Source organism: Squalius cephalus (assembly GCF_949319135.1).
Source record: "Squalius cephalus genome assembly, chromosome: 9".
NCBI classification, from domain to species: Eukaryota; Metazoa; Chordata; class Actinopteri; order Cypriniformes; family Leuciscidae; genus Squalius; species Squalius cephalus.
Genome location: NC_137130.1, coordinates 27,928,675 through 27,944,328, shown reverse-complemented (window position 1 = coordinate 27,944,328; position 15,654 = coordinate 27,928,675). Strand labels below are relative to the sequence as shown.

At 36.3% G+C, this 15,654-nt stretch overlaps 1 protein-coding gene and 1 long non-coding RNA gene across 2 annotated transcripts in view; one reads left to right on the top strand and one right to left on the bottom strand.

Moving 5' to 3' along the window:
- fstl1b (follistatin-like 1b) overlaps nt 1-15,654 on the top strand; it is a 52,841-nt gene that overhangs the window by 34,913 nt on the left and 2,274 nt on the right. Inside the window, exons 6-10 of the mRNA XM_079881210.1 lie at nt 599-729; nt 5,314-5,432; nt 12,315-12,427; nt 13,770-13,880; nt 14,264-14,352. Of these exons, the coding sequence (XP_079737336.1) occupies nt 599-729; nt 5,314-5,432; nt 12,315-12,427; nt 13,770-13,880; nt 14,264-14,352 (563 nt within the window). The remainder of the gene's footprint in view (nt 1-598; nt 730-5,313; nt 5,433-12,314; nt 12,428-13,769; nt 13,881-14,263; nt 14,353-15,654) is intronic.
- LOC307164392 lies at nt 7,175-12,316 on the bottom strand. The gene is made up of 5 exons (XR_013822273.1): nt 11,462-12,316; nt 11,201-11,232; nt 10,790-11,036; nt 10,215-10,379; nt 7,175-7,654 (listed from the first exon to the last, which is right to left on the bottom strand). It is a non-coding gene; the product is annotated as an uncharacterized lncRNA (long non-coding RNA).

Below are 15,654 nucleotides of genomic sequence, written 5' to 3'. Positions count from 1 at the left end.
AATGTTTTCAAACTTGTCTATAATTGTTCAGACACTACAATCAAAAAACCTTAATCATAGAAATTTTACTTTGAAAGGGAAAAAACAGTTTTTTGCACTAAAATGTGCTTAACTCTCATGCCATGTGTCTCTCTTCTTTGGAGGACGAGTAAAAGTGATTGCTTTTCAAAATTATGTGGTCACATGACCAATTTCTTCTATGGTTTTCCAGAAACAAGGGTGGAACTACTTCCCCCCCTGGCACAAATCACCCCACTCTCCCCTACTGTTTCTCATTCAGAGAAACAAATTGGTTAAAATTGGTTTCAAATATCAGACATTTATCAAATGGACATGATAATCACAAATTTCTAAAAACCAAGAAGAGAACTCCCAAGCATTTCTAAGAAGCCCAGGATGTCCTCTTTTATGATGCACCAGTGGATCTCATCAGTAAAATGTTCTCTGTCAAGAACAAAACTGACTTGCTGGATCCCAGGAGGATAAAGCTGAATTCACTAAACCTGAAACACCAGTTAGCATATGATATATGTGTTATCATTTCTCTGTTCTTCTGTCTAACTTTTTGTCTGTCTGCCTGTGTCTGTGATCTCTGAAGTTGTGTGTTACGTTGCGGATCGTAACGAGCTGCGCAGACGTGTGATCGACTGGCTGCAGACAGAGGTTGTTCCAGACGGCTGGTTCCAGAAGGGCTCCAACTTCACTGATATCCTCCTCAAGTACTTCAAGGTGTGTTCAGTCTCTTAAAATATTAAACCTGCAATAATTTCGTATAATTTCGTACTTTATGACAAGACACACACTACCGGCAAAAAGTTTTTCGATTTTGGGCTACGTTTCAAAAACATCCAAAATACACTTTTAAGTGTTTATTTTATTGCACTTTATGTATTTCCATCTGTAGATTTAAATTCTAATGCATATCTTTGAAGGCTGTTTTCTCAAACTGAGTCAGAAATCTTCACTTCAGTAGCACTTACATCAAACTTTACAATTTTAATCCATCTATATTCTGAAGGTTTTTACAGTAAGGTTTGTTTATTTATTATCTACCTTATTTTATAAAACATTTTAATCCAAAAAAAACATGGTGATTTATGCAAGTGGAAAAAAAGAGATAAAAAAATTGCTTCTGTAAATCTGTAAATTAAAATTTGAATATGTCAACAAAATGAAACAAGAATTTTAAACCTGGCTTCATCCAATGTTCAGATTTATGTTCTTAAAATGTATGCAAATTAGTATATATGTGGCTAAAGTGTAAAGTGGCTTCAATTAAGCGCACGATGAAGAAGTGAACAACAAAAACGGTCTTTAATAATAATCCAACAAGAATACGCAGGAGATTTCAGGAGTAATAGTATAACAACCACATAAATACATAAATGAGACCGAACCAAAAACTGTATAAACTGATTCATAACAGAAAACAGAACATGTGCGTAAATTAGGAACTAAGGAAATTGTTAAAGTCCCCCTGTGGTTAAAATCTAGCTTTTAATGTTGTTTATACGTCAATGTGTTGTTTTTAATACGCTTTAAGACAAACCATGTGCAAATTCATAAGTCATCACCATTGCTGAGTATTTTCTCTTTAAAACTGCAGTGAACCAAAGACAGTCTCAAAAACACGATATGAAATCGCTGGTGTTTCTGATGTCACAAACTACCTTGTAACCAATCAGGTCAAGGTGTGATCGTCAACGAGTGGATCTCTGAGCTGGAGTGAGTGAGTGGAGGCGGGGATAATTTCCATATTCATAGAACAACGTGTACTAAATGAGGCAAGGGTGCAGAGTTACATTCAAGCTATTTTAAGGCATGACACATTTTTTTCAAGGAAAAAACATTTAAATGTGTCATTTTGGTGATCAAAGATGAGCTTAAAGGGATACATTCATTGACTACAGGGGGATTTAAATACTGAGTAATCAACAGAAAACAGAACAGGTGCGTAAATTAGGAACTAATGAAACTAATGAGCACAGGGAAACTCAGGCAAACCAGGTTAGGGAAAACAGAACCTAAACACAATGAAACAAAAAAGACATAGAACTACATGTTACACTTGCTTATTTATACATAATATTTCAGAAAACCTGTAATACCAAAAACAAATGCTTGAAATTCTTAATGTAATCAATCAACTGTAAGTATGGTGGTATCTATTTTTTAATCCTATTTCTTGTACCCTTTATTGACATGGGGTGTCTTGTCTTACCATTTCAAAATTGTCCTTTAATTGCATAGGCCCAACAGTTAGTGACGGGGCCAGAGGGGTGTCCAGGGTGGCTCTGAACACCCCATATATCTGATTAACTGATATCTGCCATGCCACAGAGCGCCACTCATAGTTTTCTATTAAATTACATAATTTTGTCTTAAATCGTTGTTTATGTATCTGCATAATGACTTCACCATTTAATGGAAGAGTGTGTATTTCTGTGTATTTAATGAAGTCTTTGCTTATGGACATTATAGATTGTCCTTTCTGTTACCGTTTTACAGCAAATCACATCCACGGCACTTTTGAGAACTTGAACTTGAGAGCGCGATGTGTCTGGTGTGAAGCAAATGCCGCTTCAGGCATATGGCTCCGCCACTGCCAACAATATGCAGAATTATTAACATCATAACATAAGCAGAATAGGTTAAGTGACAATTTTGGTTTCCAAATGCCTGCAAATTTACAAAGACAAATGTTTGACATCTCTTTTGCATTGATATCAGTTTGAAGTGTAGTCATGAAAGGAAAGAGATTTATTCTGGTCTAGTTCCTTCAGCATCAGGGCTTTTTGTATATTAGCCTCCACCAGGGAATGTCTGCGCCCTCCTGCTGCTCTTCAAATTGCCTTCAGGACACGCCACATCATTTTTCTGGCAACCTCCTAAGGCGTGTAAAATACACCTAAAATGACTTCTGTTTGCATAGCAGCAGTTTGTTGGATCTTTTTATGGATCAGTCTGTTTCAGTATTAGTTCACCTTTGCACTGGCAGAGATGTGACGCACAGATGGCTGATGAACAAGGCTGTCATGAACAGCTGTCAGCACAATCCATAAATCTGACTGACTGCTATCACCTGACTAATAATCCATATGCTGCTCAGATCAGTTAAACATCCTTCTCTAAAGTATTTAAAGGGATAGTCCACCCAAAAATGAATTCCTGTCATTATTTGCTCACTCATTCCAATCCTGTATGAATTTTCTTCTTCTGTGGAATTCAAAAGAAAATTTTGGAAATCTCCAAACAATGGAAGTTGATGGGGTCAAATGTTGATTTGAACCCTATTGACTTTCAGTGAAACATTCTACAAAATATATTGTGTTGTGTTCCACAGAAGAAACAGTGTCATTTTCACGACATTAGGGGAATAAATGATGGAATAATTTCAATTTTCAAGTCAATTTTCCCTTCAAATGTTGGGGGAACAAAGCCTGGAAGTTTGACTCAATCATGAACATGTCATTTTACTCTTGTTTATTGGTCAACATGACAAAATCACTTGTACCAGGCAGAGTACAGTCTTCTGACAAACTGCTGTGATAAGATTAAACCAAGAGCATGATGTGTAAAAGTTTCAAAGTATGCATGTGTATGTATAAACTGAAGAATTTGAACCTATGGCTTTTTTTTTTACTGCGATGATGTGTTTCCACATTTATTAACATCGCAAATCTAGCAAAGCATTTTGTATTTTCATTTTTACAATGTTTAATGTACATTTATAACAATATACTTTGTGTTAGTGTAACATTAACTTGGCATTCAATTTCAGATACCTAGAGAGTTTCTAATACAACAGCTGAGGGAGTGACACCAAATACACTGCATCTTTCTCTCCTCTCTTTTTTACTTCTTTTGTAAAGTTATAGAAACACCATTTTGGATTTTTTCTGTTGCTACTGGAGCAAAATATGCAAACACAAAAATTATATTATATATAATTTCCATTCACTACTATAGATGTTTACCCAAACTACGATGACTTCCGCTTTGGAGAAGCCCAGAAATGTGAAAAGGGTTCATATATTGTAGCGCACGGTCTCCTCTACCTACTGTCCTACACACATTTGCAGACGACCGAGTAGATATCAGACATATCAGTCATCAGACTATCTGCTCAGAGCAAACTTCACTGCAGAACCTGCGCAGAGACCAGATAACCTCAGCGGTCAGAGTCTGGCCTGCGGCGTCTCACAATCCCATTGCAGGAAGAAATTCTTTAGATTCTAGGGAGGATTTGATTGGACAGAATATCTGATGAGAAGCTGAAGTGTATGTACCTGTAGATTGATGCCATCAAAATCATTGATCCACAGAAATGAGAGACTGTAAATTTGAATTCTTATATCTTCTTAATGCAAATGTTGTCATTGTTTTGGAACACACTAGCTTACAGATAACAGTAAGGCTAACATATTCATACGACAAGACGAAAAACTTTCATGGGAACTTTAAGGATATTAGATAACTAACTTAGCATTCAAGTTAGCGAGATGTAATCACATAAAATGTCTGTTTCCATGACTTAAAATGGCCTGTCTTCAATTAATTGTAGTAAAAAAAATATTGTAATTATTTGTTTAATTGTTAATCAAAATGTAAAAGTTAATTAAATTAAGCATACTTTTTTGTCTGATCTCAACACTTGGCCTTTTCAAGTTTTAACCCCGGGTAAAGGAATGTTTCACACTTGTAATTTAGAAGCAGAGGTTATGAAACATTGCTCCGAAAGAGGTTTAGCTGGTTTTACAACCAAACCAAACCGCATTGTGGTGCAAAACGTGTGCAGTGTGAAACGATGTGGTGTTAGAATGTTAAGACTTCACCAATCGTGCGTTATATTATTGTGCTTTGGACAGTAACAGAAACACTGTGTCTTATAAACTGTTGTTTCAGCGTTTGAGACAACAAATGTCAAACTATGACTGCAAATGTGACAATTGGAGTGAAGAGATCTCTTCATTCTTACCTTTATAGTCCAAAAAGTCCTTTCAGTGAAAAACTTGATAGTTCAGTCGGCAATACGAGAATGCGCAACGCTAGAGCCTTTAAATGACACTGACACAGCAAATAAGATTGTTAACCCAGGGTTTAGGGATGTAGTGTGAAACCATGTGATAGTTTATGAAAACCAGGATTAATTGTTAACCACGGGTAAATTATGAGCAGTGTGAAACTTGAAGCAGGATAACCCACGATTCCTTTTACTTGAGGTTTTATAATGACAGAGGGTTAACTATTTCAAGTGTGAAAATACTGAGTTCATTACATTTATTTTCAGTATGCTCTTATGCTTCTTGGTAGAATTATGATAACGGAGACACTCAGCTGGATTCTTCAGAGCTGCTCAAGTTCATTCAGCACAATGAGACCGCCGTTCAGATGAACTCTTACGTTGAAGAGGAGAACAACCGTCTACTCAGGTGAAAACACACACAGTCACACTCACTCACAAAACCACAACACTACCGGTCAAAAGTTTGGTGTCAGTAAGGTGTTATTATTTCTTGAAAGAAATTAATACTTTTATTCAGCAAGGATGGGTTCAATTGTTCAAAAGACAGTAGGCATTTCTATTTCAAATAAATGCTTTTCTTTTTAACTTCTATTCAATCTGATAATAATAAATGTTTATTGAGCCCAAATCAGACTAATATAATGCTTTCTGAAGAATCATGTGACACTGAATGGTAGTGTACAAACGGTCTAGAGTTACATATGTTGGTATTCAAGGATATAACCAAATTTGCAAGATTGGGGGCACAAAATAGTTTAAAAGTCTGGCATTGACAATTAGTAATCAACATTAATCTAATAATGTAGGGAGGGGAAAGTGTGAATTACACCTTTAATTTCCATTCATTTCAATGATCAGCTGAAAATATCAATACGTCTATAACATAGATAGACTGTAAAAAAAGATGGACGACGCCCCTTCGCTCTCTTCCATTGACGAGAACTGAAGCCGCCAGAGTCCCGATATGGCGCTGACATATTGGAACTTGAGTCTGCGCAGTAGCGATCTCGGGACCAGACCTGCGCAGTCGTGAGCAGGAAGTAAAGCCGCGAAATCAACGCTCCGCCCTCACTCTCGACGAATGCACTCAGAGAGAATGGATTCTGCACACTTTTTTAAAAATTGATTGCAGTACGACAAGAGACTTGTTAAAATAAAGTAAATACAATCTCCTCAGTCCTCCGAAGATCCCGAAAAAAAATGTCCGTTGGTGCTTCAGTGACTACTTCGCTCAGAGAACCTGTCAATCACAGCTGTCAATCATGACCACCGCATCACGTAACTAACTAAAAACCAACTTATTTTTGAAACAGACACTTGAACTTACATCAGCGTGATAAAAACGACAGCAAATGAAAGAAACCACCTTTGGAAAAAAGATATTTGAAGTGTAATTTAATTGTTTAGTTGGTCTCACGTCCCGTTGAATAACACGGGGAGGCGGGGCTTATGACCTATACTAGGACCAGTCACCGGGGGGGCGATCGAGACGTTTTGGCTTCACTTTTCAGGGCTTGAGCGGCACGCTTGGTCTATACATAAAATATATGTTAAAAGTTCTCCTGATCTTTAACTGTCTTATGTGAAAGCTGGTCGAAAAACAAAATTTAGACACAATTGTTCAGTGGAATGCAGAAGTCAGGATATTGTATCCTTTTGTCTAAATGAGGACAGACTTTACATTTTTGAGTGAACAACCCTTATCCACTACACTGTAAAACTTTTCACTGTAAATTTACAGTAAAATACTGGCAGCTGGGTTGCCAGCCACATACTGTATTTTTACAGAACTAGTACTGTAAACAGCATTTACAGTATTGTACTGTAAAACGTTGTACTGTAAATTTACAGTAAAATACTGGCAGCTAGGTTTCCAGCCACATACTGTATTTTTACAGAACTAGTACTGTAGACAGCATTTACAGTATTGTACTGTAAAACATTGTACTGTAAATTTACAGTAAAATACTGGCAGCTGGGTTGCCAGCCACATACTGTATTTTTACAGCACTAGTACAGTAAAAAGCATTTACAGTACTCCACTGTAATTACCAAATACAGTATATACCACATACTTTTACAATATTAAACTTGTCTACAGCAATAAATTGTATAGTAGTCACACTAGGAAAAAGAAAACAACATTTTCTGGGTTTTAAAACATTTATTTTGGTTAAAAGCAAAGATCAGAAAATTGCCTTCTGTGAACATGTTGGCTGAATTTTTTAAACATAAAATGCAATTTTAACACTTAACAACAAACAGGTAACACTTAGCACTTAATTAAAGGGATAGTTCACCCAAAAAATTTAATTAGCTCAAATTTACTCACCCTCAAGTCATCCTAGGTCTATATGACATTCTTCTTTCAGACGAATACAATCGGAGATATATTAAAAAATGTCCTGGCTCTTCCAAGCTTTATAATGGCAGTGAATTGCTGTTTCTGTTTTGAAGTCCATACAAGTGCAAACGAAATCCCATTCAAAGTCTTCAAGTTTTCGCAGAAGTGAGGACACCTGTAGGCTTACAGTGTTCTTTTTTTGCACAACTTGGCCAGTTTTGTTTGAAGTTACTTGTCCTTTCTTTGTTTTTGATCCACGTTCAGGATTGATGTCAGGAAATCGTCTAAAAGGCAGAAAAGAAAGGAAAAAAAACAATGAAATATTATGGACTGAGTTTATATATTTTGACAGAGAGAGACAGCACAAAAGATGTGTAAATAAAAAACAGATATCGGTTTTAACGACTAATCTGTTTGGATAAAACTGAACAACATAAAAAAAAATGCAATGTTGGATGTTGTGATCAATAACTGATATTTTTTCTGCCCTGGTTAAAATACATCAACTCAATGTGTCTGTTTACATGCGCACTGTCAACTAACTAAACTTTTGGAAGTGGGGTTGCCAGATTTAAAGTTTTATTCTACAACTTTTAATATCATCCCCTCATCAGGTCCCATCAGAGTATCAGTGGAAAGACAGCCATAGACTCTGTTTATATAGAGCACACATTGCCAGAATCCAGCCCAAACCTTTGTGACAGAAATAATTTAACTTTAATTGCAAGCATTGCAATGTTTATTGCATACATGACTACATGATAATGTTAAACATGACATTTACCAGACTAAAATGCATGTTTGCACCCAAAAATGAAAATTCTGTCATTATTGCTCACCCTTAAGACTTTCGTTCGTCTTCGGAACACAAATTAAGATATTTTTGATGAAATCTGGGAGGTTTCTGTCCCTCCATTGACATCAATGTCATTGCAACTCTCAAAGCCCAGAAAGGTGGTAAAAACATTGGTAAATAGAACATATAACTACAGTGGTTCAACCTTAATATTATGAAGTGACGAGAATACTTTTTGTGCGCAAAATAACCCCAAAATAACCTCTTCTCTTACATGTCATTCTCCTACACTGTTTTGTGAGGATGAGTAGGCCGGAGTGTATTAAAGGGTAACTCTCGCCAAAATGCAACCTAGGGTCTTTTTGTTAATCTACCAGAGGCAAACTTTCATTTAAAAGCACAATTAGGATGGAAACGCCACTTAAGTTTGACCGTATTTTCGTTTTCGGTCTAATTGCCTTTTGAATGGGAGTGCTTGGACTATGATAGCATTAAAAATCGCTATTTTTTAAAACACTAAGGAGGCTCGACACAACATGAAACTGTGCTCGAAGTATCACCAGGGGCTCTACACATGAACTCGATCATTGAGAACATTGTTTGTGTACACAGAGTTTACCAAAAATAAAGATTTTGAACAACTCACGGAAGCTGTGTCCGCCTGCATTTTGACAGTCAAAGATAGTCGATCTAATAACTTTATTCTAGAGCTGCTGTAAAGCCAAAACAATCTATGTTACTGTAATTTCCTATTATCACTGTAAAGCTGCTTTGAAACAATCTATATTGTTAAAAGCGCTATATAAATGAAGGTGACTTGACACTGTTTACACTACGTCAACAGCGTAGGAGAATGACGTGAAAGAGTAGAGATTGTTGAATAATGTCGTTATTTTTTTATTTTTTTTTGTGCACAAAACAGGTTGCACCACTGTAGTTGCATGGATTATTTAAACAATGTTTTTACTACCTTTCTGGGCCTTGAAAATTGCAAAGACATTTCTGTCTATGGCTGGTTCAGAAACCTCTCAGATTTCATCAAAAATATCTTCATTTGTGTTCTGAAGATTAACAAAGGTCTTACAGGTTTGGAACAACATGAGGGTGAGTAATTAATGATAGAATTTTCACTAATCCTTCAACTGAAAACAACTTGCACTGACATATCTTAAATATGTGACTGCCACTGTTTTGTCTCAAGATGCACACCAGTAATGTTTTTTTTTTATTAGACATTTTTATAAAAGCTGCTTAAATACCCTAATTTTATTAAGGCCTAGACCTGTCTTAAAGAGTTAGTTCACCCAAAAATGAAAATGATGTCATTAATGACTCACCCTCATGTCACTCCAAACCCGTAAGACCTCTGAACTCTTCTGAAGACATCTTAAGATATTTTAGATTTATTCCGAGAGCTTTCTGTCCCTCCATTGTAAGTCAATGGACGTGTCACTGTTCACGTCCATAAAGGTAATAAAGACATCATCAAAGTAGTCCATGTGACATCAGTGGGTTATTTAGAATGTTTTGAAGCATCGAATATACATTTTGGTCCAAAATGAACAAAAACTACGACTTTATTCAACATTGTATTCTCTTCCGGTCTGTTTTCCATCCGCATTCACGAGTCCATATTGACGCACCAGATAACACGTCAGCAGCGTAAATGTGGACTCGTGAACGCGGATGAAAAACAGACCGGAAGAGAATACAATGTTGAATAAAGTCGTAGTTTTTGTTCATTTTGGACCAAAATGTATATATTCACTTACAATGGAGGGACAGAAATCCTCTCGGAATAAATTTAAAATATCTTAAGATGTCTTCAGAAGAGAAACGGAGGTCTTACGGGTTTGGAGTGACATGAGGGTGAGTCATTAATGACATAATTTTCATTTTTGGGTGAACTAACCCTTTAAGCTAAGCCCAGTATGGAAACCAGGGCCATATTGTTCATACCAGTAGTCAGTCAGCTTAATAAATACTGTCAAGACAAGTCACAATTCAGTCTAATATTTATATGAATGGCAAATATGCTAATGACTAACCTCTGAACAAACTCAAGGTGCTGCCTCTTCCTGTACTGCAAGCTGAAGTTATAGGAGGAGGCAAACAGCGCTGCCAGGCCAGCGATGAAGTTAGGCTGTGATCCTTTCCACACACACCTTGACCTTCCAAACGTAATGTCCAGCACTGGTTGCTTAGAGATTGACCTGTAATTGAAAAAAATACAAAATAAAATGAATTAATAAATAATATTAATAATTAAAATAACTATTGTGGGTTCCACTGTGGTTCGATGTAGTTGTCTATCTATTCATAGTTCTATAAATTAAAATTTTCACCTAAAAATTAAAATTGATTAGGGTTAGAAGAACACTAAAACGCACTGCCATATTATTTTGCTTGTTTTAAGCATAAACTCACTAAATTTTTACTTATTCTTTCAGAAAACAAGACACTTTTTACTTGTCAATTAAATGCTTCTTCATGTAAGAATTTTAGATATCTGGACTGGAAACAAGAAAAAAACACTAATTAAGAAAAACATATTTTGCAGTGGAGTGAGTAAATGATGGCTTTTCATTTTAGGTTTAAACTTAAACCTTTAATGTTTACATACCAGGAAATAAGGCATGGACTCTCTGGCAAATGTAGATTGCTGGACATCAGCGTTGCAAATTCCTGAAACAATTTTTAAAAAGGACAGCACAACCATGATCAACAGAACCAAAACATAAAACATATATTACAGATTAATGAGATTTGTTGAATATCATCTACTTATCTGCTTGAAGGATAACACCGTCTAACTTCTCTTTGAATTGTTAGGCAATTTGTAGGAACATATGGCATGGCAATCAGGAATACTACATTTGAAAACAGCATTAACATGGATTTTTTTATGCTAGCAAAATTGAAAATTCTGACAACGATTCAAAAGCACGATCACAGAACTGACAGCATTTGATAGCATTTTTTATTTTATTTTACCACATAGACTATAACTGTAACACTACTTAAAAGCACTTACATTAGCACTGGACCGTCATCAGATTACAAAGCCTGAAACGAAAAATATATATCAAAAGCAGGTCATGCAAATAACATGGTATATGTTGCCTATTATGTGAAATATCGAAGTTAACGTTAACTTACTTGGTAAACAGGTGGAACAGAATGAATTGTTTGCGCGGCCGCGGTAGAAAACCGCGATCGCAAAATCAAACCAAATAAGCATTTGTGAAAACAATGTAGAAATGCGAACGCAAAAAAACAAAATATATTGGCTTACCGTATCACTCAGTTGAACAATTTTCCATCTTCTCAAACTCTAAATCCCACTAATCGTCACAGGCGCAGGTTATTCAGATGACAAATTCTTCCATCCGTCTTCATGTAACATTAATGTCGCCCATTTTCTGCTGCGTCACAGACAACTAATGTTTCAAACACGAACCGAAGCTCACAAAAGCTTAAAAATTGCTCACAGATTCGCAGACACTGTTTATCTTGTTAACAGGAATGATTATTCTGTTCAGTTGAATCCCGCTGACAAATCAAGTTTGCCTGTAGTAGCTACTGTCGGCTCGCGTCACATTTGAACTGAATTGAGCGCGAAAGAAATCAATCCCACAATGCAGTGCTTTTACAGTATGATACTGTATTACGAATTTATCGGGTTGAAAACAGAAATGTGCTGTATATTTACAGCTGTTCTGTAAAATATACAGCCTAATACTGTATTATGGAAATACAGTACAATTCTGTAGGAAATTCGCTGTAAATTTACAGTAAAGTTTTACAGTGTAGCCACTAACAATCTCTATCCACTAGCCTACACTACTGTTATAATCATCATAATAATCTCTTTCACACAGGACTTCTTCCTGTTTCTCTGACAGTAAAGGTCATGGGAGTTTATTATGTCCATCTGTCGGTCAGGATGACCTAGAGTGGAAAAACTCTTCAAACACTGATAATAACAGGCAAACATTTCACTGTCCTACTGGTTAGCTGGATAGTGCATTGGAAACACAAATAGGACTTGTGTTTTTAACTATGTTAAAATGTCCTCTTGATCACATCTGAAGAAAATGGTTTGTCCTAAAAGGAATTTACAAAATGATCCCACATGTATCTCGCAGGAGCCTTTGTGTGGACGCTCTTATTGAGCTCTCAGATGAGAATGCCGACTGGAAACTGAGCTTTGATGAGTTCCTCAACTGCCTGAAACCAGGCTTCAACCCTCCTGAGAAGAGTAAGTCTCTTTCTTCCTTGCTTCTTTCTGCACCAGCATGTGGATTATAAAGACTTTTTTCAACCAATATGCAAAAATCAGAAATGTTGTCACATATGTGAGCAAAAAATGCATCACTTGCATAATGACAATGTGGGCAGTCAAGATTGTGTACAAAGCCGTGGTGTTTTTTTACTCTGAAGGTGAAGTTTAAATTCCTTCACAATAAAGGTTTTGCTTCTGTGTTAAATAACCTTCTTAAATACAAAGTTCAGTTCCACAGTTTTCCCAGAATTGTACTTGTGTGAGGCAGAAAGGGGTTTTCCACTCTTCCACAGAATGTTCCTCAGGCTGATCGGCTCCGTATGCAGAACTAGGTGAAAGTTCAGTGGGAGGAACTGCCTTCTCTAGCATCATATGTAGCAGAGTTTACACATTCAAACTTATTGTTAACTAAAACTAGAGCTATGAAAAACGTTTTGTTAATTGAAATAAAGCTGAAAAAAAAAAACCTAAATGCTAGATGGAAAAGATATGTTGCCTTTGCAACTAACTGATAAGTAGTTGAAGTTGAAGTACTACTAAAATGACTACAACTAAAACTTAAATAAAAATATAAAAATGACAAAAATGCATAACAAAATGATTAAAACTCAAACGAAAATGATTATATAAAAAATACAAGTTTATTCAAAATATTAATAAAAACTACAATAGTATATAAATAATATTAAAATAACACTGCTCAGAACATGGACCTCAAAATATTAATAAAAACTATAATAGTATATACATAATATTAAAATAACCATACTCAGAACATGGACCTGTGGATCCGTCACAGGATATGAAAAAGGACATACTATAGAACAATATAAATATCATGGAGAAGGGTATATCACATTTATAAATTATGTTGACATTGAACTTACAACATAACAGCATTCATAGTAGCACTTTTATATCATTCAGAATCAAAGTAAATGTCCTGGCTTCAGCTTGCAATGACTGTTCAGAACTGCACACTTCAGTTATATTCATTTACCCTCGTTTCCCCTGAATGGTTGTAGTAACACAGTCATCCCACAGTAATTTCCTGTTTTGAATTCGGGAATCTGGGACAAAGGCATATTTGGTTGGAGGCACAGTCATGTAATTCATGCCTTTCATACAAAATAGCTATGTTCTGAGAGATGTCACTGATTTCAAGCTAGTAAATAAAGAATAAAGTGTTGGTAGTCAATGTCAAAGCCTTCTTTTGCTTTTTGAAAGCTTATTTTGAAATGTTTTGCATATTTTTGGAGCACATATTTTGTTTCTCTATGCATGTGGTAACATGGGTATGGTATATGTATTATTACAGAATGTGCTCTGGAAGATGAGACCTATGAGGACGGCGCCGAGACACAGGTGGAGTGCAACCGCTGCGTCTGCGCGTGTGGAAACTGGGTCTGCACCGCCATGACTTGTGATGGTGAGTTTAAATCACCAAATACATTTTATCATCATATTTTGATAGATTAGTGGAGAGTGGGGTAAATTGTGCCACTTTACACTGCATAGTCTAGGCAAAAGGACACTGAGGTAAAAAAATAATAATAATACACCCAAATATATTTCAGGATGTCAAGATATGTATTTCAGATAGAATTGGCAATACAAGGCCATAGAAATATGACTTGACAAAAAAGTGGTAAAGTGACGAGAAGTTCTGAAAACTGTATTTGGTCACATTGTAAGAAGGTTTCATACGTTAAGGGACTGACACATCTTACCCCACTTTTCTCCAAAGTACTGATTTTATAATAAATATACATTTTTATAATGAAATGATAATGAGACTGACTGGCTCCACAGAGAAAAGCCCAGTTATTGACACTAATGGGGATGAGGAGATGACTGAAGAGGAGTGGACCCGCCGTGTGGCTGAGCTCAACAAGCATCAGGTCAGCTGACTAACTTCATTCATAGCAAATAAATTTTAAACTGCTTCCTATATCCTTGACTGTCCCATCTAATAAAGAAAAGGCCATACATATATTTCGATTTCATTCAATACCAAAATATATTGATAACATTTTTTCAAAAGTTTGGGGTCAGTAAGGGAATTTTTTTAAAGACATTAAAACTTTTATTCAGTTTAAAACTGACCACCAGGCATTTATAATGTTACAGAAGATGTCCATTTCAAATAGAAGCTGTTTTTTTACTTTCTATTTATAAAAGAATCCTGGTTTCCTGGTATCTCGGTTTTCACAAAAATATTAAGCAGCACATCTGTTTTCAACATTGATAATAATCAGAAATGTTTCTTGAGCAGCAAATCAGCATACTGGAATGATTTCTGAAGGATCATGTGACACTAAAGACTGGACTAATGATGCTGAAAATTCATCTTTGCCATCATAGGATTAAATTACATTTTAAATATATTCAAATAGAAAACAGTTGTTTTAAATTGTAATAATATTTCACAATTTTACTGTTTTTACTTTAATTTAAGCTAAATAAATGCAGCCTTGGTGAGCATAAGAGACTTCTCAGGTTAATATAAAGAATTGTCTCAGGTTACGACTGTAATCATGGTTCCATGAGAAGGGAAATGAGACACAAAGATGACACTATGGGAAACACCCTCGTGAGCCGGTGTCTGAAGCATGTGTGGTACACGCCAATCTAGATTGGCTTCTGCAGTCGGGTGATGTCACAGGTGCGCCGGCAGGAAGGCACGCAGAAAGGACGTCATCAACTTGAATTGTCTGAAGGAAGACATACAGGCATGCCCGGAAGATTGGCAAGGCGATGCAGTGTCTCGTTCCCTTTCTCAGGGAACCATGGTTACAGTCCTTACCTAACCAGTCCTTACCTAACCAAGCCCATCCTCCATACTTATCCCATGTTATAGAAGGAGCTTATTGCTACCAACTCTAACTTCCTAGCGCCGGGAATAATCTACAGAGAGAGGCGCGGGACGCAAAACAGCACGAATACCCATCTTTCCCTCTTTCTATAGAATACGAAGAATAATGAGAATGCCTCTAAACCTAGTTCACTAGAGGACACTAGAGGGCAGAGTGGGACGCTACAGCATGAATGCCCAGTCTCTCCGTTTAGGACTCTCCTCGTATGCTACCAGTGAGGCACATCAATATTTCCTTCATACTTCTAGTAATATCTGGGCAGCAGATGTTAAAGGAATAAGCAGCTTGCCATATTCGCTTTACAGTAGTATCACCGACCATACTAGG